Source organism: Diabrotica virgifera, chromosome 3, assembly GCF_917563875.1.
Source record: "Diabrotica virgifera virgifera chromosome 3, PGI_DIABVI_V3a".
Lineage (NCBI taxonomy): Eukaryota > Metazoa > Arthropoda > Insecta > Coleoptera > Chrysomelidae > Diabrotica > Diabrotica virgifera.
The window spans coordinates 68,926,373-68,952,530 of NC_065445.1; the positions used below are offsets into that span (position 1 = coordinate 68,926,373).

Below are 26,158 nucleotides of genomic sequence, written 5' to 3' on the forward strand. Positions count from 1 at the left end.
CACCGTTAGACGCATTTATAGTCCTCTTACAAACGCTCAGTTATTGGCGCCATTCGTAGCTTGAAACTTTAAGTAATTGTCGAAAAACCAAAATTTTCAAAGTTTAGTTTTTCATTTTTTCGGCTATACCGAGCTGTGTGTATGTCTAATCCTAACCGCTTAGGCACCATTTGAAAGCTTAACTCAACGCTATTGATTTGGTGTACTTGCAGTTTTCCTGTCTCTCCTTAAACCTAAGATATATTACCCCCAAAAAATATGCCGTTTTGTACCTCCTCAGTCCTATAGCTGGCTTATGGGTGGTCGAAATTCACAAACTACACCGGTTCTGAATCGGCCCTGACCCCCTCTTGAAACACAGAAAAAAAATCAGATCGGTGTAACTTTTTCACACACATACACACATTTGTATGTGACACATACAAACATTTTCCTCTTTTTAAATAGAAATTGAATAAAATTTCTGAGCTCGGTAACTTTTGAATGGTATAACCGATTTTCAAAATTACATGCGTTGAAAAGGTAATGATCAGAAGTCGCAAAGGTCGGACTTAAGTTTTTGAAATTTTTGGGAGTTTTTGGGGACGAGAACGAAAAACAGACCCTAAATGGGAAGGGCCGTAAAATTCACACCCTTGAACCAAAATTGATGGTTGACATATGGATGGGCGAGTCTTTTTCTATACTTTAGGATGGGATTTGGCCCAATTTTCAATTCAGTCAGATTTAGAAAATCGAAATTTTCGTGTATATATAGTGTCGCATGTACGGGGGTTGTGCGCCACTGGCGAGAACTGCCGTTCTCTGGGATTGTACATAATATTTTTTGTTAAACCAAGCTGAACAAGGACGGTCTAAAAATAATATAACAGCAAAGTAGTACAATCGTAAGAAGGGGTATAAAAATTGAAACAATACCTACATTATTATTTTACAGAACAAGACGATAAGTATCTAGTTGACATCTACCTTTAAAAGTGGCTTTTTCTAGTACAAGATTAAAAGCGCCTTATAAGGAGCAACCTTGTTCTGTTACATCAATCCGTGTCAACGTGAGAATAACAATTTTAATTTTTACAAGAAGTAGGTAAGTACAACAACTTTTTTAATCTATATATTCTTTTAATATTAATAACAATTTTTTTAAATTTGTGTTTTACAAAATTTGCTGGAAGTAACTCACCAATAAAAATTTTAATTATAACTGATTGAAAATCATAAATAACTTGGATAAACAGCTGAATATACTTGGACAAAGTGTAGGTACTCTTTATACTAAATCCAATATATTTCGCCTATTTTCATAGGCATCATCAGGGAAAGCTACAATGATGGTTGTTAGGTATTTTTTACACAAGATGAATTAGTAGTTACCTAGGTATACTTACCGTGTGAAAATATTTGTCACGATGCACGAAGCAAATATAAATTAAAATAATAAAAAAACTAAGATACAAAAATTACATAATAGTTATTTATGATATAAGTGTTAAAAGTACACGTTTAAGGCACGCATGTGAAAGTCTCATTCACATGAGTGCTTTAAAAATGTACTTTTTAACACGCATATCATACAATATTTTTTCTACAAACGTAATTACAGGACAATATCTACAAAAACTTTACTTGAACTAGACTGACATCCCATTAAATTAATTTGAATGCATTTTGAATTAATTAGTTTTCAAATAAGTACATTTACCAGAAATAGTCGTAACGTAATTGTGGTAACCATAGTTTTATTTGTCAACTTGGCAGTATTTAACTCGTTATTTAAATTTAATAGGCCCTAGGGCGTTATTTTTCAATAAGACGCCCTTGGGCGTTATATAGTAGGTACTTAATAGACTTCGGATGCTCTGGATAGTCAAAAATCTAAAACAACCATCAGATATCAAATTTTATCAATTTTATACGAGTTATGTCAAAAATATGAATTTCGTTAAAGAGTAAAGTATCTTTATATTTCAGAATATCAAAAAATGATATTATGAAAAGTTGTTTGAAATTAAAAACTATGTTTAAATATACAATTACATTATTCTAATCGAAAATTTTTTTTCATTTTTTTCTCAAATTACGGATACTCATCATCATTTTATTACAATTATGATAACTATTTTATTATCACTTTTACGAAAAAAAGTTATTCTTCATAAAATGCTCTCCCTGGTCTAAAATCTAAGTTACAACCATCAAATATTAAACCTTTTTAATTTTATACGAGGTATGTAAAAAATATGGATTTTTCTTAAGAGTTAGTACCTTTATTATTCACAATATTTTAATTAGAAGGATGTAATTGAACACTAAAACAAATTTTTAATTCCAAACAACTTTTCTTAATAACAATTTTCGATATTATAAAATTTAACGATACTTTACTATTGAGTGAAATTCATATTTTTTGACATACCTCGTATAAAATTCATTAAATTTGATATTTGATGATTGCATCTTAGATTATATATGCTGCAGAGTATTTTATAAAGAATAACTTTTTTTCGTAAAACTGATAATAAAAAAGTTATCAATAGGTTCCAAGTTACGCAGACATACTGTATAAGAGCTACAAAAAATTTTTTTGCTGAACATTTATTATTATTGAAGTTTATTATTGAATATATTTTAGGTAAGTTTTCCAGAAAAAAGTTTTGATCACTTTATATAAACATTTTTTTAGCTGATAATTTTCGGTTTTTGTATTACATTTTTGTTATCTTTATTAATTTTCTCAAAAGGAAATAGTCTATTTCATTTCTAAAGTAAAACAATTTAGTTCATTTTAAATATTACATCCTAAGCTTTAAAAAAGCACTTATAAAACTGTAATAGATCTGTTCAAACTTGAGTAATGCCGTCTTAAAGTGGTGGTAATTCTATAAAACTACGAAGATTTCAAAAATTACCTTTTTTAAGACGTCATATCATTTGAATTAAATTTTTGAAATTTTTTTGAATGAAACATCATTTAGTACGATACTTGAAAGATAAGTTGTGCAAAATTGAGGTTTTTATAAGAAAAATTGTATTAGTTACACATTTTTAAATCATTTTTAAACAAAATTCATGTAAGGCTCATTTTCCGCCCCCACCGTACTTATGCCCATACATTTTATTTCTTTTTATAATAACCATAAGATAGCTTAATTATTCTTTTTTTATGTTCAATTTGTAAAATTTTATTTGATCCATTAATTACAGAAATACATTAAAATAACTCAACCGTGCACTTCGCCGTACGCTAGTTTACAGTGTGCCAATGTTTGTGAGAAGGGTGACTTTAGCGTCATAAATAAAAAATTATAGAAGATACAGATTTAATTTTAGAAAATTCTTTATATAAGGTTTTTTTTTGTAAAATTTTCTGAATTTTTCAATGGTCAAGTCAGTTTTGTTCTAAAATTTATATTTTCGGAGTTATTTAAAAAAAAACATCAAACTTCGTAGTTCATTTGTTTAATAAAAAATGAAGCACCCACTTCTCGAGTAGAACTTTTTGATATGTTGTTTATTAAACACTTCTTAATGAAATTACAAAAAGTTCTATCTTGTTTGATTTTTTCCGAAGTGAAAATCTATATGCACTCCCCTAATTATGAAGGTTAGAAAGTGACTAAATCAAAATTTAAAGCCTCCGCTACATGATCCTGACGAATTGTGTTATAAATTGATTACTCTGCTATTTTTAATTAATAACAATGGGCGGTTAGATCGTATTGACGCAGCTGTAAATGTGAGTGCAAGTAAGGCTACGGCTCCACGGGCTGGAAATTGACGCTAGCAGTAGCCGCAAAACGAACTTAAGGTTCCGCAGAACGGAATAGGAATAGCCGAACTGTACCGACTACGCACAAGTCCTGTAGTCGGTACAGTTCGGCTATTCCTATTCCGTTCTGTGGAACCTTAAGTTCGTTTTGCGGCTACTGCTAGCGTCAATTTCCAGCCCGTGGAGCCGTAGCCTTAGATGCACAATTGACTGCCGGAATGGCATGTTTCTCGCACTCAGCATTTACGATCGCCTAACACGTGCATGGCACTCATTATTATTACTTAAAAATAACAGCTTAGTAATAAAATAATGACAAAAATTTCTTCAGGATCTTGTAGGGGGGGCATTAAACATTGATTTAGTCACTTTCTGACTTTCATAATAATAACTTTTAACCGAGTTATTAAGCCTTAAAAATCGCCATTTTTCTTTTTTTTTCAATTTTAAATTGCTTATAACTCGAAAACGATCAACACTAAAGAAAAATTATAAGAGAACGTTTTTTATCCAAAATGGTCCAAAAAACCTACAAAAAAATTGTCCGGGCCAAAAATATTGATTTCTGCAATTTGATTAAAAAAAAATGTTTTTTTAATTTGGACCACTTTTCACGTGGGCGACTTCTTGAACCTTATTCTGGGACGTCTCACGAATGTGATTATGCAAAAAAATCTCATGGGAATATTTTTCCCAACGAACCTGCCGTTTTCGCCTTGTCTATTTGTATATTTGCATACATTTTTAACGTATAATTCCAAATTTTCGTATGAGCAACAATATCTAAAATGTTTTACTAAATCAAAACAAAATAAAACTTAAAAATAAAATAAAAATTTTATTTTTAATTCAGTTGCAATGCGAAAGCAAAACAATCTTACTTTTCAATTAGAATACGGAGCGCAGTCCAGTCCCTTGAATCGCGATTTTCGGCTCTTATTGGAGCCTCATTGGAAAGAACGTAGGCTTGTTCTCCATTCTCCATATCCCAATTGATCCGCACTGAGAGGTTTTCCCACCCATTGCAACCGAAGTGAAAATATTAGGTGACTAGCGTCATCTGGCAATTAAAAGTTTTCGATTTAAAAATCTTTTAGTAATATTTTAATATTTTCTAAATATTATTCATCTTTTAAAATAAAACTTAATTAATAACAACTCAATATGTTATAATAAATAAATACTCCAACCAACTACCCACCTATATTTTTTAAATATATTGGCAATTTTCATTTTTTAATATTTTTAGTCCTGAGAAAATGTATATAATTAATTGGACAAATTAAACAAATTTCTGACATATAAAAAATAGGTTTTTAGGTTGTAACCTCAAATTTTTGTACTAATGTGTATAAAGTACTATCTCGATTAGTATTTTATATGTAAAAGTTTAATTGGTTTGCTGTATCACTTTAAAAAATAATATTAAAACAATGTTTCGTTTTCGCAACGTTCGGAATTAATTGGTTTAATTGTTTATGTGTAAATGTTTTAGTGTGTAAGCAACCATACTATTATAGTAGACATACTATAATTAAATAAATCCTTTCCACTATGTACTATCATAGGGGAGTCAATAGATATTTTGACTTCGGAAAAAATCAAACAAGATAGAACTTTTTGTAATTTGATTAAGAAATGTTTAATAAACAACATATCAAAAAGTTCTACTCCAGAAGGGGTGCTTCATTTTTTATTCAACAAATGAACTGCGAAATTAGTTGTTTTTTAAATAACTCCGAAAATATAAATCTTAGAAAAAAACTGACTTCAGCATTGAAAAATTCAGAAAATTTTACAAAAAAAACTCACATAAAGAGTTTTCTAAAATTAAATCTATAGCTTCTAAAATTAAATCTATAGTTTTTATTTATAACGCTAAAGGCACCCTTCTCACACACATTGACGCACTGTAAACTAGCGTTCGGAGAAGTGCACGGTTGAGTTATTTTAATATAATTCTTTAACTAATGAATCAAATGAAATTTTACAAATTGTACATGAAAGAAAAACAATTAAGCTATCTTATGGTTATAAAAAAAAAAGAAATAAAATGTATGGGCATAAGTACGGTGTAGGCGGAAAGTGAGACTTACATAAACTTTGTTTAAAAATGATTTAAAAATGTGTAACTAATACAATTTTACCTATAAACCTCTCAAATTTGCACAACTAGTGCAGTTACTGAAGGTGAATATGAACTATTACCTCCGATTTCGTCCAACCTCCCTCGATTTGCATGAAAAACACCCCTTCTCGGGGGTGAAAATTATTTTATTAAGAATAACTCCATAATTCGATATAGGGACAAATTCTAAGCAAAATTTATTATATAAAGTTATAAAAATAGGTAAATCAAAACTTTTTGAGTTATTAAAGATCAAAGATTTTAATTTTTCGTGAGAAAAATGCATGTTTTGAACCAATTTTTCACAAATAACTCAAACTATAAGTTTTTTAAAAAAAGTTATTATTACCAAAATTTAAGATAATAAAAAACGAAATAAACTCCTTACTAGAAACACCGTTCAGTGTTAACTTAAAGTAAGTTACAGGTAATTGAATGTATATTTATTTCGGCGAGTACCTACCCAAATCTAAATATTCAAGCTTAAATGACCGGAAAATGATGCATTTTCTAACATAAACTTATTTAACATTTGTCAAAGTACTTAGAAATATCTATCAAATGAGTACTCGAAAGAGTCGATAGCATTAATTAAAATTAAAATTAATTTAATTAATTAATTAAAATTTATGCTTCAAAAATTTTTCAAAATTTATCTTTTACAAATTTTTCCAAAAAATGTTATTGTTTTTTTTTAATAACCCCATTAATTTTCACGATATCAGGTTCACCTAAAACTAAAAGGGCTTATTAAACCTCGTTTTACTTAATTTTTTAAACCCCTTACTTTTTTAAAAATAAAAGGTTAAATGGCCCCGGTTACATTGTTCTCGCAGCAAAATTTAAGCTTTAAAGGTATACAGGGTGTAACAAAAATACAGGTCATAAATTAAATCACATATTCTGGGACCAAAAATAGTTCGATTGAACCTAACTTACCTTAGTACAAATATGCACACAAAAAAAGTTAAGGAATACATTAGATGTTACACACTCCTTAAAGATGCCGACACAGCAACTGGCTCTTCGTTCAAAATAGGTATAAAATCTAGAACAGCTATTGGCCACCTGGTGTTAACATCAAATGGTCTATAGAATCATCCAATTCTGAACCAACGCTTTCATCTGAGTCACATAAGAATCCGAAGAATCTCAGAAGTCCTGTCACCTTGGAAAATCCAATTACCAATTCTCGCAAGAACAAAGATGAAGTAGAAAACACAAACATACGTACAGACAAGCAGGCCATCGAAGTTTGTAAATCTAAGAATCCGTTCCATTCGCCTGTAAATTTCATTAAGAAGGATACTTTAGAACCTTCGATAAATCTGGATCCTTTGACCCCACCAAGAGTTAGATTAACCAATAACTCGAATAGTCGATATCTTCTAGCCAGATTAAGGGAACCGGATATCTTAAAAGCCATTAAACTTCATCTTGCTTATCTACACGACCAACCAGCTTCAGTGTTTTACGATGGATTTACCAATACAAGCGTTAAACTCTTTTTGGCTTCCGAGGGACTTCCCACTAAGACTGAAGATCTACGACGAATTCTGCTGGAATTTAACAATGCCTATGGGATTGGTCCAGATGAGGTGGAAGCTGATCTTGATGCTTACAGATCCTTTCTCACTTCTGAAAGAATTATTCACCTGCAGAAATCAAGGGAATATCACCGAAATTACTATTCCGCTGCCTCTCCAAAACGAAATTTTTAAACATCACGACGTGTTCTGAGGGACTAGAATCCTCAAATTGTTTTAGTGATAACAACTTTAGCATGGTTCTGATTAATATTCGTTCTATAAGGTACAAAACTGATGAATTATTTTTGTTCCTAGAGGAATTAGGATTTCCCCCGGTAGTTGCGGTTACAGAGCACTGGCTTGAAGTCAACGAGCCTTTTTTTGTAGAAAAATACACCACAATTGCTAGGTATGATCGTCCAAGCTCAGCTTACGGAGGCACCCTAATTCTATCTACGAGCAATGATTTTTCTTCGGTAACAAAATATGACTTTCTGCTAAGTGAAGCCGTCTTTGAGTTTTCGTTAATTTACAATAAGAATCTTAATCTTTATATTATTTGCATTTATAGATCACCTAACTCTTCCGTGGAACTATTTTTTCAGAACCTGCTAAATTTGTTAGATGACCTGCCCCATAAAAGTAGAAAAATTTTATGCGGGGACTTTAACATTGATTATGCTGCTGCTAGTGCTACACAAATATCCTTGGTCAACATATTTGAATCGTATGGTCTAACAATGCACGTTGATTCTCCTACAAGGATTACAAAAACTTCATCTACCATAATTGATTATACTCTCTCAGATTTTTCACCCCTTGATGTCCACTCTACAATTATTAATGCTGGACTATCTGATCATGAAGCAGTTTATACGAAGTTTAATATCTTGAGCAAACCCTCCTCGAAAACCCGACGTTTAGGCAGGATTTTTTCCACCCGGAACTTTCGTAATTTCCAAAATTTATGCTTAACCTCTGAGTGGCGCTTTCCTGCTATGGACGTGGATAATAATTTCAGTGCTTTTTTGGATAAGCTTGTCCGTATCTTCAATAAAGCATTTCCTTTAATTGCAATTAAACCAAAACATCGCAAACCCTGGACTACTAAAGGTATCCGAATATCTTCCAAGAATATGCGTTCTCTTCTCTATATCAGGAAATTTACTACCATCGTTTCTATCACTGAATATATCACCAAGTACAGGGCAACCTATCTTAAACTTATAAAATCAGCTAAAAAAGACTACTACCATAACCGTTTGGGAAGCTCAAAAAGTGTTGCAAAAGAAACTTGGTCCATAATAAACGATCTTCGAAATAAAACCCACACTGCTAAAACAATTTCCCTTCCAGACCCTGAAAATCTAAATGAATATGTACTTTGTTAATGTGAGTAAAAATATTACATCAACTATTTTGCCACAACAAGATCCCATTGCTTATCTCCCTAATTCAAGAAAGGTCTCGAATTCATTCTTTATAAAACCAGTCGATAAATCTGAACTGATCCAAACAATCAATAGTATTAAAAGCAAATCCTCCTGTAGTACTGATGGTCTATCGATAAAAATTTTTTCTAATCTCCCAGAAAATGTGTTAGAAGTCCTCATCTCACTAATTAATGATTCCTTTGAGAAAGGTAAATTTCCAGAGTGCCTGAAGACAGCCATCATTATTCCTCTTCATAAGGGTGGTGAAATATCTAATACCTGCAATTATAGACCTATTGCACTACTACCGGTACTCTCCAAAATTATTGAGAGACTCATAAAAGCCCGACTTATGTCCTTTCTAGTTGAAAACAACATTTTATCACAAAATCAGTTCGGCTTTTTAAATAATAAATGCACCACTGATGCCATCTTTTCTGTACTACATGAGGTTTATCAAGCACTGAACAATAATCTTCACACTGCCACCGTTTTTTGTGACTACGCCAAAGCTTTTGATTGTGTAAATCATAACATTTTGATAAGAAAACTAAATTTCTACGGAATTCGAGGTATTTCTTTAGATTGGTTCCAATCTTACTTGGATGATAGGAAACAACTGGTTAGAGCAAATGATACAGACTCTAGTCTCAAAAACATTGTATGTGGGGTACCTCAAGGTTCAGTATTGGGTCCTCTACTTTTCCTTATCTTTATTAATGACATCACTAGTTTAAAAATCGATGGAAAAATCTTTCTTTTTGCTGATGATACCAGTATCACTTGGAGCAACTCAAATATTGCAACTCTTCATGCTACTATAACTTCTGATCTACTTACAATAAAAGCCTGGTCTGACTCTAATTTACTCTCGTTTAACGTAGATAAAACAGTAGCATTGTCTTATAAAGGAGTCCTTCAACCCTTACCTCTTAATAACAGCCAGATCAGTACCGTTGATTCTGTGAAATTTCTTGGTATTTTTTTAGACAGCAACCTTAAATGGTCCCACCATATCGATTTGTTAAGGAAGAAACTATCCTCAGCTTGCTATGCTATAAGATCTGTTTCGAATGAACTCAATTTAGCATCTTCCAAAATAACATATTTTTCTTTGTTCGAGTCACATCTTCGTTATGGTCTTCCTTTTTGGGGTTCTGGTACAGCTGCCCAATTCGATGTTATTTTCAAATTACAAAAAAGAGCAATTAGACATCTGTTTGGCCTCAGAAGAACAACACATTGAAGAAGTTACTTCAAAGATCACAGAATTTTAACCCTTCCATCTTTGTATATTTTAGAAACTGTTTGCTTAATTCGTAAACATCTACATGTCTTTCCACCAAGACCTAATCATGACTACTTCACGAGAAATTCTACGTTTGACGTCTATATGCCGACTCCGTCCTCTGAGTTAGTAAAGAAATCTATATTATATTCCGCAAAAAAACTTTACAACCATCTCCCTCTACAACTTAAATCTGCAGCATCTTTCCCCAAATTCGGTAAACTGACAAAAGCCTACCTATCTGAAAGACCATATTATTCAGTAGAAGATTTTCTTAATCAATAACTAAGAAATTACAGTACCCTTTGCACAAGTAGTATTTTTATTATCATTTTTTTTGTCTATATTTGGGTGTCATATGCAGCAGCTTAACTTTTAAACTTATTAATTACTAGGTAGACTATGCATTTGCAATTTACTTAACTTTTGCAATTGACTACTTCTGTTTAACTTCATTATTATTGTTATTATTGTAAATATATTGACGATTTATGTAATTTTAGTAAATTGGATTGTTATTGTTTTGTTGTCTTGACTTTTTATAAGCTTTGTCGATAAAATTGTACAATTTTTCATGACAATAAAGCATATTTCTATTCTATTCTAGCCCTTTGAAGTTACATAATGAAAATCAATTTTTTCCGATATATCGAAAACTATTAGATATTTTTTAATGAAAAGAGACATGCGGCATTCTTATGACATAAAAAATTTAAAAAGAAATTATAGTGAAATTTGTGCACCCCATAAAAATTTTATGGGTGTTTTGTTCCCTTATACCCCCCAAACTTTTATGTACGTTCCCATTAAATTATTATTGTAGTACCATTAGTTAAATTCGATATTTTTAAAACTTTTTTGCCTCTTATTATTTTTTCGATAAGTCAGTTTTTATCAAGTTGGGGCTTCTTTTTTAATATGTTTACATAAAAATTTTATGGGGGTTTTGTTCCTTTAAACCCCCCAAATGTTTGTGTACGTTCCAAGTAAACTATTACTGCGGTACCATCAGTTAGAAACAGTATTTTTAAAAGTTTTTTACCTCTTTGTATTTTTTCGATAAGGCATACTTTATCGAGATGTCGCTTCTTTTTTAATATGGTTCAAAACAGGGGTGTCCAACTTGCAATGCCTCAAGGGCCAAAACTAAAACCTTTGATGTTGTCGCGGGCCATATAATAATTTTGTTACAAGTAATAAAAAAATAAAGTGAGGTATAAAAATAATTAAAACAAAAAAGAGTATTATTTCTTTTATTGTTCAACAACTACATTTTTTTATAAACGGAAAATTTATTGATAACACTTTTCAATAATCAAGACAAACATTGCAAAAGCAACGAAAAAGATGTATCCAATTAGTGTGAGGACTGTGGTCGATCGGCTTCATCCACCAATGAAGAAATGTCCACCTCCAGTTCAGTTGTAGACAGTCTCATAAGATGACGTAAGGAAGAATCGGTAAGGTTGCTTCTGTTTTTGTTTTTCATGGAGGAAAAGGCACTTTCACATGTATATGTGCTTCCGAACATTGACATAATTTTCAGTCCAAAATCTCGCAGGTTTGGGAATTTCTCCTTTGACAGTAATTTGAATAATTCAGGTCCCTTTTCTTGTCTGGTGATTAGGAACATGTCTGCTTGAAGATCACATAACTCAAGCTGTAAGTTGGGTGGTTGATCATCAATGGTTGCTCCAAGAGGGTTATTATAAAGTAGTACACTGCTTTTTAGACTTTCAATTTCTTCAAATCTTGTATTGAATTCATCAATAACTTGTTCATTTTGTGAAATGCAGGATGAAAACTCAATATTTTCCTCACCGTTGAATTCTTCTGCTATTTGCAGACAGCTAGGGAAGTGTGTCAGGTTGTTCTTTTCCAAAGCACGTTTAAACACGTTCAGCTTATTCCGGAATCCGTTTATCATTCCGATCAAATCTGAAACCGTCTGGTTTCTTCCTTGAAGACTCAAGTTTAACATATTAAGATGATTAGTCAGATCTGTTATAAAAGCTAACTGTCTTAAGAATTCTGGATCCTTAAACTTCTCTTCCAGTTCAGTTGTGTCAGATGAAACGTATTTGTTGAGGAATGCAGGGATTTCCTTTCTTATGGCAAAAAATCGTTCCATGCACTTTCCTGCACTCAGCCACCTTACATGGTTGTACATTAGCAAGTCTCCATACTCAGCCTCTGTTTCCACTAAAAATTGCTTAAGTTGCCTGTGTAAAAGAGATCGATTTCCACCTCTAATCATATTTATAATCTTAATCACGGTTTGGAAAACTTGATCTTCCTTGACTGATTTTCCACATAAAGCTCCCTGATGTATAATACAATGAATTATTGGGCAAGTGACACCATTCTCTCGAAGCAGACCCACTAATCCAATTTTTTTACCTGTCATTGATGGGGCCCCGTGTGTTGCTATGGCTGAACATTTATCAAAGCCTCCAATTATGTCAACTGTTTTCTTCAGAGCCTCATAGATGTCTTTTCCTTTTGCTGTTCCATAAAGAGGACAAATATCAAATAACTCCTCTTTACTGGTAAAATCATCAAAAGTAGTGCGCACAAATATTAACAGCTGACTAACATCGGTTTGATCAGTGCTTTCATCCAAACAAAGTGAGAAATATGAACTTTTCTTAACCAGGCTAAGCATAGATTTTTCTACTTGCTCACCCATAGCAACAATCCTTATTTGTATGGTTTGATGTGAAAGTGGCACTGATTCAAATTTCTCCGCCATTTTAGAATCACCGAAAGCTTTGGCCATTTCAACAGCACATTTTTTTATCAAATTGCCATCAGTGAAAGGTTTTTTGGCTTTGCCAGCTCAAGCGACACGGCATAAGATGCATGCAAAGAATGCGTTTGAGAGTGTAATATTTTACTGAACATACCAGTTTGCTGTTTAAGCTTTTTCTTCAAATCTGCAACTAGGGCACGCCGACTTTCATTTGTGTACGTAGCATACTTATTTTCATGCACTGTTGTGTAATGTCTTCTCACATTATATTCTTTAGGCACTGAAACGACATTCATGCACACTAAGCACTGCAACTTTCCATTATTGTTAGCAATCAAGTAATCACTCTCCCAACTTTCTTTGTAAATTCTGTTCTCACTATCAATTTTCCGTTTTACACTCATTATTGTATAAGAGGAATCAAGACAAAGAATTAATCAAGTTCACTGTTCACTAGTAACGTAATAGATTAGCCGACTAGCCTACGTGTCAGTAGCACACTGGCACGATGGCGGCTGGCGACGGATGGTAAGCAGTGGGAGGTGTGGCCTGCGTGAACTGTGATGCGCAGTAATCAGTGCAGTTCTCATAGTGGTGGAGGACGATTGTGTTCGTTACACGTCCGCGAAGCGGCACGCGGTACAGTACTTGTGATGTAAAAACACTGCTAAACCATAAAATATAAATTAAAAAATCTTTTTTCACAGTGGCAGCATTTAAAGAAAATATATGCTTTTCGAAAATCTTACGTGGGCCACAACAAATAGCCTCGCGGGCCGAATGCGGCCCGCGGGCCGCCAGTTGGACAACCCTGGTTCAAAATATACCTAAAAATGTAAATCATAAATAAATTTCCATATTATTACAAAGTCTCCATAATCGTATTTAACCATATATATATATATATATATATATATATATATATATATATATATATATATATATATATATATATATATATATAATATGTGGTGGATTTGACAAATATTCAAAATATCTCGATAAAAACTGATTTTTCGAAAAAGTACTAAGATGGAAAAAAGCTTTTGAAACATTGGGTTTAAGTAATGGTACTACAATAATAATTAAATTGGAACGTACACAAAAGTTTGGGGAGGTTTAAAGGAACAAAACCCCCATAAAAATTTTATGGGGTGTCCAAATTTCACTATAATTTTTTCTATAAGATACTACTGGCATAAGATTGCCACATGTCCATTTTCAAGAAAAAATCTCTAATAGTTTTCGATATATTGGATAAAATCTATTTTCATTTTGTAACTTCAAAGGGCTGTAACTTTTTTTATGTGCACATTTGTACTAAGGTAAGTTAGGTTCAATCGAACTATTTTTGGTTCCAGAATATGGGGTTAAATTTATGACCTGTATTTTTGTTACACCCTGTACATCTCGGTTAGTTTTTACCCTACAGAAATAGTAAAAAAGGTAAAATATTTTATACTGAAAAAACTAAAATTTGGTTATATATCATTTTTTACGTACATTGAGTATTTTTGGAGTTATTATCCAAAGAATGTGAAAATTACGATAATTTTAAAAATTCTGATTTTTTTAAATTATATCTTTTTTTTAATATGCATTCTAAACCTGTCAATGTTGTTGAAATAATTACTTATGCTAATATAAAGAAATTTTTGTAAGGATTACTATAAATTTTAATTTCTGTGGAGATGGCATAAGTACCTATGTTTCATTTTTCACTTTTTCCTAAAAAATTCGAAAGGGTTCTTTTATTTTCATCCTAACTTGCTTAATTTTGATGCTATTAACTTCTTCTGGGGCTCATTTGATAGGTATTTCGAAATACTTTGACAAGTGTTTAGAAGGCATATTTTATAAAATGCCTCGTTTTCCCGTTATTTAAGCTTGAAATCTTAGATTTTAGTACTCATCGAAAAAAAATATACATTCAATTACCCATAACTTACTTTGAATCAACATTAGTTTAGCTTTTTAAGTAAGGAGTGTATTAAATTTTTTATTGTCTTCAATTTTGACAATTATAACTTTTTTGTAAAAGCTTATAGTTTTTGAGTTATACGTGAAAAACAGCTTTAAAACATGCATTTCTTTACGAAAAACTAAAAATTTTAATCTTTAATAACTCAAAAAGTATTGATTTATGTTAATAACTTTATATAACAAATTTTGCTAAGAATTTATCCCTCTATCGAAAATGGTATAATTTTTAATAAAATAATTTTCACCCCGAGAAGGGGTGGCATCCGCCCCAGGGTAAAAGCGCAAGTTGATATCATGTCACCTTCGTTCCTTGTGGTATGCTCTAATTACTCAGCAATTTTCATGAAAATCGATGAAGGTTCAACGAAATGGGAGGTGAAAACCTTCAGTGACTGCACTAAACTTACCTTTCAAACATCTTACCAAACTATGTTTTGTTAAAAAAAAAGATCATTAATTCAAATGATACGACGCACGTCTCAAAAAATGTAATTTTTGAAAACTTCGTAGTTTTACAGAATTATTACTACCATTTTAAGACGGTATTACTCAAGTTTGAACAGATTTATTAAAATTTTATAGGTATTTTTTTAAAGCTTAGGATGTAACCTTTAAAATTCATTTAATTATTTTACTTTAGAAATGAAACAAATAATTTCTTTTTGAGAAAATTAAGAAAGATAAAAAATGTAATACAAAAACAGAAAATTCCCCGCTAAAAAAATGTTTATACAAAGTGATCAAAACTTTTTTCTGTAAAACTTATCTAAAAATACATATAATAATAAGCTTCAACAATAAATAATAAAAATTTTTTTTGAGCTCTTATAAAATATGTCTGCGTAACTTGGAACCTATTGATAACTTTTTTATTATCAGTTTAACTAAAAAAGTTATTCTTTATAAAATACTCTGCATCATATAGAATCTAAGATGCAACCATCAGATATCATGTTTTATTAATTTTATACGAGGTATGTCAAAAAATAGGAATTTCACTCAAGCGTAAAGTACCTTTATATTTTACAATATCGAAAATTGTTATGAGGAAAAGTTGTTTGGAATTAAAAAGTATGTTTCAATCTTCAATTATATCCTTCTAATTGAAATATTGTGAACTATAAAGGCACTTAACTGTTAAGCGAAATTAATATTTTTTACATACCTCGTATAAAATTGAAAAAGTTTGATATCTGATGGTTGTATCTTAGATTTTAGACCAAGTAGAGCATTTTATGAACAATATCTTTTTTTTCGCAAAATTGATCATAAAATAGTTATCATAATTGTAATAAAATGATAATTGGTAATAGTCCATTCTTTAACGGTAAAATATTGCAAAACCTCTAAATTTTAAATAACCGCTTGGATTGACATGAAATTTGGCATACACACAGCTAACAAGTCAAAGAAAAAAAGTGATATTGTGCCGATATGTGCTTTTGCCCTGGGGGTGGTTTTCACCCCCCTCTTGGGGGTGAAAAAATATTCGTCCAAATAAAGTCAGGAAATGGATAAACTGGCTAATTTTAAGTAACTTTTGTTCTATAGAGTTTTTTCACTAAGTCAATACTTTTCGAGTTATTTGGAAGTGAATATGTTCATTTTTTCAACAAAATAACCACGCTTTTAGACGGTATTTCGCAAATAACTCAAATAGTAAGTATTTTGTCGAAAAAACATTCTCAGCAAAAATATAGCTTGTAAGAAATTTAAAAAAAAATGGTGTATATATCACGTCTCTACACCCATTAGAAGCAGAGTTATAGCTAATGAAAAATAGGTTCATATTCGTCAAATTCCAAATGGAATACTTTAACGTGAAATAACCAAAAATGAAGCACATTTCGGGGAAAACTCATCACAACTTATTTAAAGTGTTTAAAAAAAGCTTCATTTTTTTTATAAAAAAAATTTTAAGCATCAAAATTAAACAAGTTACGCTCAAAATAAAATTAGTTCCTTTTGGTTTTGGTAAAAAAATCGAGAAAATCACTCCCTAATTAGTATCTTAAATAAACTTAATCGTTACGACTTCACAAGTTTCTTGACTCATGTATATATTGTTTATATGATCTGTAAGTTTCATCGGTTCAAGGTCCTTATTATTGAAAGGGCTGTAGCTAAAAGGGGTTGAACGAGTCACTGATCACGAATGTATGCAAATTTAGAAACACCAAATCTTAATCAATTTTTGTCTAACAGAAAAACAAAAAAATACATGATATTCAGAAAAGCAAACCTGACTTTTTTGTTTTTTGAGATTTTTGGTATCTCTAACAATTTGTATGTTATTTTGAAAAAAAAAGATATTTTTCAAAATTTAAATTTTTAAAAATTTTACTTTGAAACCAAGCACTTTGAATCGATGAAACTTACAGATCATATAAACACAACATAAGTAAAATAATTTGTGGAGCGGTAAAGATTAATTTAATTTAAGTTGCTAATTAGGGTGTATTAAATAGTGTGATGTTATGCCTTCTGGTCCCAATTAATTAAAACTCAGGTTTTCCGATAACATTATATTTAATTCGAAGCCGATGATTCACTACATAAGTTGTTTACAATATTAACTTGACCTATCCTATACGTGAATACCTTCCAACTACATCGATAATCATAATAATCTTTCTCGACCGAGTTAATGTTTATATACACATTTAAATAATAACAAAACATGACAATTCAATGTTACTTGCGGTTATTGAATCCAAGAACAGATACTACATGGATTAATGACTTTGAATGAGTTTTAAATATCTTTTGTACAGGGTGATATTATAATACCATAAGGGGGTGGTCTTCCCGATTTTTTTTTTGCAAAAACCAAAGGGACCAACTTTATTTTGAGCGTAACTTGCTTAAATTTAATGCTAGAAACTTTTTGTTAAAACAGAAATAAAGCATTTTTTAAACACTTACACAACAAAAAAGATGTAATATATTTTCCCCAAAAAGTTCATAATTTTTTGGATATTTCACGTCGAAATATTCTATTTGAAATTTGGTGAATATGAATCTATTTTTCATTGACTATAACTCTGGTTCTACGAGATCCAGAGATCTAACGCGTACACCATTTTTTTACTTTTTTATGGGCTATATTTTTGCTAAGAACGTTTTTTTCGACACAATACTTAATTTTTGAGTTATTTGCGAAAAACCGTCTAAAAATGTGGTTATTTTGTTGAAAAATGAACATATTCACTTGCAAATAACTCGAAAAGTGTTGACTTGGCGAAAAAGCTCTATAGAACAAAAGTTACTTAAAATTAGTCAGTTTATCCATTTCCGGACTTATTTTGGACATATATTTTTTCACCCCCAAGAGGGGGTGAAAGTCACCCCCAGGGCAAAAGCACACATCGGCACAATATCACTTTTTTTCTTTGATATATAAGCTATATGTTTGCCAAATTTCATGTCAATCCAAGCGGTTCTTTAAAATTTAGAGCAAAAACCGTGAAAGAATGGACTATAAGTATACGTAATTTGAGAAAAAATTGATTTTTTTTTTAATTAAAAGAATGTAATTGTAGATATATTAAGACATAGTTTTTAATTCCAAACAACTTTTCATAATAACAATCTATGATATTCTGGAATGTAAAGGTACTTTACTCTTTAACGAAATTCATATTTTTGACATACGTCGTATAAAATTAATAAAATTTGATATCTGATAGTTGAGTTCTAGATTTTGGACTATTCAGAGCATTTTATGATTTTATGAAGAATAACTTTTTTTCGTAAAATTGATACCTAATAAAAAAGTTTCCCGTATGGTTCCTAGCTACGCAGACATACTGTATAAGAGCTTCTGTATAAGAATTTTCAAATTGTAATGCCATATTCGGATTCAGAATTATCAAAAACAAAATAGAAACATATTTGATCAAAGTAAAATGATGAATTCAACGATATTTTTAAAATTATTTATACAAAACAATGGTTATTGTTTAAACAATTAATAAACAATTAGCGACAAAATCTGTGAGTCGAACTTTCTACTTTAACATGTATTGTTGTATATTTTTTTATGGGAAAAATTTAGAAAATAAATTTATATCAGAGACCACGAAATTATAGATTTTCATCGCCCTGTATATGACCAAAAATGGTAATAGGATAATTTAGTTGGCAATCATTGTTTTCGCGGAAAAGTGAAATCATTAAAAAGGTGGTTTTTCTTAATGGGTTTTTGAACGGACTTAAACAATGGTGCGGGCAGATTATGCAATACCGTTTATTTCGCTTTGCAATGGACAATAAGACATTTTATAAAAAAATCGATGAAGGCTAAGCGGTAAACAAATTTATTCAGTTTAGAATGTAAGGTTTTTTGTTTAGCAGTTTGAAACAACGAAAGTAATTTGATGTCTCCGAGAATTTAACAAAATAGAAAGTTTATATACAAATTAAATTGGTTCTTGAGAAATGATAATATGGGTAGAGGGTAGAAAGGATGTTTTGTGATTAGTGAAAAATGATGGATGGAAGGGATGAGAGTGTTGAGTTTGATTTTGACGAGAGAAAAAATAGGCACTGTGTAAAAAATATCTGGAAACAGCAGTCCAGTTTTTGAAAAGTGAGAATTCAGTGTAAAGTGGTGAAATTGGCCTTTGCGAGCAGAATCAAGTTGAAACGAAATCGTTGACCGGTTTGAGAAGTTAATTTTCCTGTGTCCGAGGAAGATTCCTGTTTCTGTCTAGAACGAGTGGCCGATTGGTATCTATTTGCACAAGATATCGAACTGAGAGAAAACTGAGTCGAGAATTCGAGCGAGTCCTGTTTGTTTGTTTGTGAAGCAGTTTGGACGAGAGGGACCTTTCGCACCATCCTAAGAGTACGTGTGGGAGAATCGAGAACGACGCAATCTGGGAAAAGAAGTAGAGAAGAAACAAAAAGGTTAGTCAAATCATTTGTGAAACGAAGAGAGTTTGTTTATATCCACACCATATTTGCTTAATTTCTGTACTGAACAGTTCTATAACATAATTAGTCAGTCCAAATTTTAAAGAAGAAATAAGTAATCAATTCAAAAAGAGAAAAGTAAATTTTATTAAATTTTGTAAGAATAAATAACGAATTATTTAAATAATTTTCTTTTGTTAAAACAGAGGAGATATCAGAATTAAAGCTTAATTTAGTAGATGAGAAATAGTTGCTACAAATTTAGATTTTAGCATATTTTTTAAATCCTATGTTTATGGTATATTGGAAAAATAAATGATATTTTTTAACATTTATATGACATTGAGTGTGTTTAATTTCCATGTTTTATCCTGGATAGAGTAAGCAACTAGAGATACCAGAAGCCACAAACCAAAGGTAATGCATCAAAAATAAAATAGCCCTGAGAATAAAGTTTATTAGAAAATTTAATTTAAATTTGGTTTTGTTTTACATAAGCAGTAATTAACATATATGAGTAATTAATTAAATTTAGAATTTGCTCATCAATCTCATAAAAGAGAGAAATACAGAGCATAACAGTTAGAGAGCGGAATATATGCAAAGTGCATATAGATGCATATATTGCATATTTTCAGACAACAAACACAACATTGCATATTTAAGCTAAACACGATTTATTTTGCATATTTTAAAAATAAATTATATAAAAGTTTAAAATTTTCCTCTCTTAGTTGGAATTTTATAACTTCGATATGAACGAGCTCGTTATTTATCTATCTATCGCTCATTATTATCTATCTGGACTTTCCCATTACTACCTGAATTTAACAATTATGGGTGTTCCCAGAAAAATATTATTTTATTAGCGTAGCAAGTCGTAGGTACCTACCTGCTTTTAAAGGTCTAATATTTATTTTGTCAGTTTCCGGCCAACATTTGTTTAAAGTAAACGTTGTATCGTATTTAGTGTTTTTGAAGTGATTGGTATATATTAAATTTAAATATGTCTACCATTCAAAAAAGTGCTTGGATAAAGTGTTTTCCCGAGTTAAAGCTAAGTGGAGACAAAGTATTTTGCAAGGCCTGTTCAAAAATCGTAAGTTACATTCATTTTCACATTTCATTTTTTAAATGAGGAACTGACAAACAAAAGCATCATGTCCCACAAAAGAAATTTTTCTGGAAAGAGTGTTTTTATTCTTATATTTCTTCTTATATTTATTCCTATATTTATATTATATAAGAACTTTTAAGTAACGTACAAATTGCTAAAGAACTTATGTTCATAAAAGTTAATTTTAGTTTTTTACCAGATCTAATAAAGTCATTAGAACAAAGGAATTTACAATTAAGTGATTCGGTTAATCTTGTTAACACTTTTTCTTCTCATTGTCAAAAAATTCCCGGAAATACAGGGATTACAATTAGAAATAAATTAAAAAATGTTTTAGAAAAAAATGAGGGCTTCGATTGTTTGAGGAAAGTTGTACGTATTTTTGAAGGCAACTTTTCTGAAGATCTTACGACTTGGCAAATTAGTTTACTGCCTAAATTAAAATATTGTCCTATAACATCAGTAGATGTAGAACGAACTTTTTCTGTGTCCAAACACGTTTTTAGTGATAGAAGGCAAAAGTTGCTAGTTGAAAATTTTAAAAAATATTTGATTATAAATTCATACTATAATTTAGATTCTTAATTTAATTATAATATCAGTTTTTATGTGTCATTTCATTTGTTTTTATTTGAAAAATAAATATGTATTAAACATAAATTTAGGTTGAATTTTTTAAACCTAAATGTTTATATTTAATATATTGTTTTATTTTTGAGTATTTTTAATATGCATTTGCATATTTAGACAAATTTAGAAAAAATACCTGCATATTTGTAGTAAAAGTAATGCATATATATGCGCATATTTTGGTAATGTTGTGTTGCATATATTCCGCTCTCTAATAACAGTATATAAATTAACAAAAAAAATTAGAAACATATATAAGCTTGTTTAAATTTTTCCGTAACAATACATGTTTTCCTTCTATATTCACTCTCCTAGTATTTATTACTTTTGTACAGGCAGAAACCCAAATACATTAATAGTTATATTTGAATTTGATACTTATATGGAAAATACTAAGGTATATTAAGATTCAATTAAAGACAATAAAATTATAGTTGATCTCGTGTTCAATTGATCTAGCTGAGTTTAGACAATGATTAACGCGAGATTGAAATTTTTATATGTAAAAATTGTAAAAAACCTTACATATAAAAATTTCAACCTCCGACCAAGTTTTTAAAACTGCTTAAGAATTTTTTTCAATTCAAAAAATGGGATCCTCTTCATATTATTTATTAAGCGCAACAGGCCTTGTAGGCCTAGGGCTAAAATGTTTACATTTCTGATTACATAAATAATATAATAAATAACTTAATATAACTTACATAACTTATAAAACTTATAAATTTTATTTAATTACACTTCAGTCTTTTTATACACTCCTTCACCACCTTTTTTTATACACTCCTTCACCACCTTTCTCCATCTCCTTCTGTCCAATGCTAGTTCTTTCCATCTCTCAATGTTACTTTTCTTCAAGTCTTCATACACACTCTCCTTCCATCTTTTCCTTGGCCTGCCTTTCCTCCTCTTTTGTATTGGTCTTCGTGAAAGTACCATTTTTGGCATTCGTTTACTTCCCATTCTCTCGATGTGCCCCAAGTATCGTATTATCTGTGCTTTGATCGTCGTCGTGATCGTTGGCTCTTAATATAGTTCTTCCAATTCTTTATTGGTTCTTCTTCTCCACTGACCTTCTATTTTCACACCTCCATATATTGCTCTTTGCATTTTTCTCTCCCATCTTTCTAAAAGGTCTGTTTCTGACTTTTTGAGCACCCATGTTTCGCATGCGTATGTTACTGTAGGTCTGATAACAGTCTTATAAATTCTTATTTTTGTCTAATAATAAAACACTGAAAACGTTTGTTTTCTATACTTCCACAGAATTTATTATAACTAAGTGACTACAGCTGTTTCGGCAGAGTGCCTTTCTCAAGTGATATAGTTTACAATGTGTTTGCCTTTTTAAGTCTTCAACTGAAGAGGTTGAGGAGTGGGGAGCTGTTTGTCTCGAGTTGGTCATTCAGAATTATACCTGTATTTTTCAGTTTATTAATTTCCATAGATTCTAAAAAAGATAGCTTAAGGCCTTTATTTTGAATATGCAGAATTTGAAACTCTTCATTGAAAGAATGATTATGATCTAGAAGGTGAAGTGCGTATGTAGAAGTGTCTGTTTTTCTATTGTTGAATGCCCTTTTGTGTTCTGCTATCCGTTTGTCAAAAGTTCTGCCAGTTTGACCGATGTACGTTTTCGGACAGTCACCACACGTTAGTTTGTACACACCACTCTGTAGTTGCTTTCTCTTTCGGCTTTTATTGTTCTTAATATATTTGCTTAAGTTGTTGTTAGTTCTGAAAGCTGGTGTTATTCCTTTCTTTTTTATGTATCTGGCTATTTTTGTTGTTATCTTGCCAGTATATGTGAGAGAGCAGAAGGTACTGGGTTCTTTTGTGGTGGTGGATACACTAATTTCAGGGCTTTCTTACGGAGTTTTTGGTTTAAAATTTTGTTAACTGTTTGTTCGTTATAGCCGTTGTTTACTGCTATTTGTTTAATGATGTTTAGTTCTATCTCGAAGTTATTTTTTGTCATGGGAATTTCTGTCAGTCTATGTATCATGCTATGGTAGGCTGCTAATTTGTGTTGTGTAGGATAGGATGATGAATTGTGTATAGTTGTGTCAGTATGGGTAGGTTTATGATATACGGAGAACTCATGTTTGTTGTGTAGTCTGGAAATCGTTACATCTAGAAAGTTTATGGAGTTATTCTGTTCTGTTTCTATTGTAAACTCAATATTATTATGAAGTGAATTAATATATGATAGAAATTGGTCAAGTTGTCTGTTAGTTCCTGTAAAGCATACTAGTATATCATCCACGTATCTCCACCAATATAAGAACTGTTTAAATACGGGATGTTTAGAAATTGTTGTTTCAAGTTGGTTCATAAATATATCTGATAGCAATGGGCTTAGAGGATTACCCATAATAAGTCCTGCACTGTTGTTTGTGTATATTTGATTATTGAATTCAAAATAGTCTTGATTTACGCAAATTTCAAGAAGGTGTAAAATTTCAGATGCAATGATCGGATTCGTACTATTATGGTCTAAAAGATTCTTAACTAAAACAAAAGTTTCTGTAGGAGGAACACTCGAAAAAAGATTTTTTACGTCAAATGAAATTAGTCTGCAGTTGTTGGGCAATTGAAAATTGCCCATATTATTAGATAAAATATTATTAGATAAAATGTACTTCCATCAAGTAACGGTCGAATCCATCAATTATCTTATTTTTGTTTTTCTTGATACGTATTTGGATTTCAATAATGTGCGTAATGCTCCATATTTTTTATTTCCTTTGGCTATTCTTGCCTTTATCTCCCCTTCTTCATGGCCATTTTCATCTATTTTGGCTCCCAGGTAAATAATTTATTTGGCTCTTTTGAACGAGTATGTTTTTTCTCCATCTATTTGTACTATGATGTTATTCTCTTTTTCTTTTTGGATCTCTCCCATTATCATATACTTTGTCTTCTCTTCATTTATTTTAAGTCCGAATTTTTTGGCTTCTGTTATTATGTTTTTCATTAACTTTTGTAGTTCTTTTTTGCTTGTTGCTAATAGCGTCAGATCATCTGCAAATGCTATGCATTGGTGGCCGTTTTTAAATATCGTTTCTTGCATGTTTATTCTGCTCTTCCTGATTATTCCTTCCAATGTTAGATTGAATGCCGTTGTTGATAGTGGGTCTCCTTGTCGTAATCCTTCCTTGGTTTCAAACTTTTTGGATGTATACCATTTCCAAGCTATTTCGTTTGTTGTGTTTTCCATCGTCATCTTTACCATCCTGACAATTTTACTTGGTATCCCCAATTCTTTCATCAGTTCGTACATCTGCTGTCTGTTTACTGTGTCGTAAGCCTGCTTAAAGTCTATGAACAAAGCATATAGTACTGTTTTATGTTCGTAACAGGTAGTCTGTATTTCTTTTAAGGCAAATATTTGGTCAGTCGTTGATCTGTTGTTTCTAAAACCTGCCTGGTATTCTCCCAGTATTTTTTCCGAATATTGACTTAGCCTTTTTCTTATACTTTGTGCCAAGATTTTGTAAACTATTTCTAATAGTGCGATGCCTCTGTAGTTTTCGCATAGCATTCTATCACCTTTTTTATGTATAGAGCATATCCTTGCTATGGTCCACTCTTCTGGCATTTTTTCTACTTCCCATATTCTTTTTATCAGGTCATATATCTCTTTCTCTAGTCTTTTCCCTCCTGATTTTATCATTTCCGCCGATATTTCTGTTATTCCTGGGCTTTTGTTATTTTTCAAGCTCCTTATTTCGTTCTTTATTTCTTGTTCTGTGGGTGTTTCTATTTCTATCTGATCATCTTCAATTTTATGGTTTGTTTCATTTTGTACTTCGCTTTTCTTTAGCAGTTCTGTGAAATAGTTTTGCCAGTTTCCCATTATTTTTTCCGGCTCATTTAGCAACATCCCTTTATCATCTCTCATATATGGGTTGTTTTTTTGATATCCTCTTTCCATTTTTTTTTGCTTCCTGGTAGAATGATTTTATTTCTTTTTTTTTGAAATTTTTATATGTAAAAATTGTAAAAAACTTTACATATAAAAATTTCAACCTCCGACCAAGTTTTTAAAACTGCTTAAGAAATTTTTTCAATTCAAAAAATGGGATCCTCTTCATAGTGGTACTTTAAAAACATTTGACGTAAGTTAAACTTTGTAAAATTTAAAATTAGTTGCTTATAAGAGATATTTTATTATATCATAGCTCTGAAGATGGCTTAGTAAGCCGAAAGCGCTTAGATAAGAAATTAACAATTTTACACACTTCAAGAATACTTTTCTTTTCCCTTTCATTCAGTCACAATTTTAGTTCCCTTGAGTGAGTATCAATATGTTCATTCATTGTTATACAGGGTGTAACAAAAATACAGGTCATAAATGAAATCACATATTCTGAGACCAAAAATAATTCGAATGAACCTAATTTACCTTAGTACAAATATGCACATAAAAAAAGTTACAGCCCTTTGAAGTTACAAAATGAAAATCGATTTTTTCGAATATATCGAAAACTATTAGAGATTTTTTATTGAAAATGGACATGTGGCATTCTTATGGCAGGCTCGTGTTCCTGTGCTAGTACAAGTTGGTCGTCTACAAATGACAATCTGTGTAGTGTATTGTTGTTGATCG

The 26,158-nt window shown here is 31.0% G+C and overlaps 2 protein-coding genes across 2 annotated transcripts in view; one reads left to right on the forward strand and one right to left on the reverse strand.

The window, feature by feature from the left end:
* The first annotated feature begins 794 nt into the window (after positions 1 to 794).
* LOC126881116 (cytochrome P450 4C1-like) overlaps positions 795 to 26,158 on the forward strand; it is a 75,370-nt gene continuing 50,006 nt past the window's right edge. The window contains exon 1 of the mRNA XM_050645170.1: positions 795 to 1,087. The gene's annotated coding sequence lies outside the window, so the exon portion shown is untranslated. The remainder of the gene's footprint in view (positions 1,088 to 26,158) is intronic.
* Positions 11,505 to 12,128, reverse strand: LOC126882508 (general transcription factor II-I repeat domain-containing protein 2A-like). The gene has a single exon (XM_050647475.1). The coding sequence runs from the start codon at positions 12,126 to 12,128 to the stop codon at positions 11,505 to 11,507; it is 624 nt and encodes a 207-aa protein (XP_050503432.1).

What these genes read in the sequence shown, in the direction of transcription:
- LOC126882508 (XM_050647475.1), bottom strand. Translation starts at nt 12,128, where the DNA reads ATGTTAAACTTGAGTCTTCAAGGAAGAAACCAGACGGTTTCAGATTTG.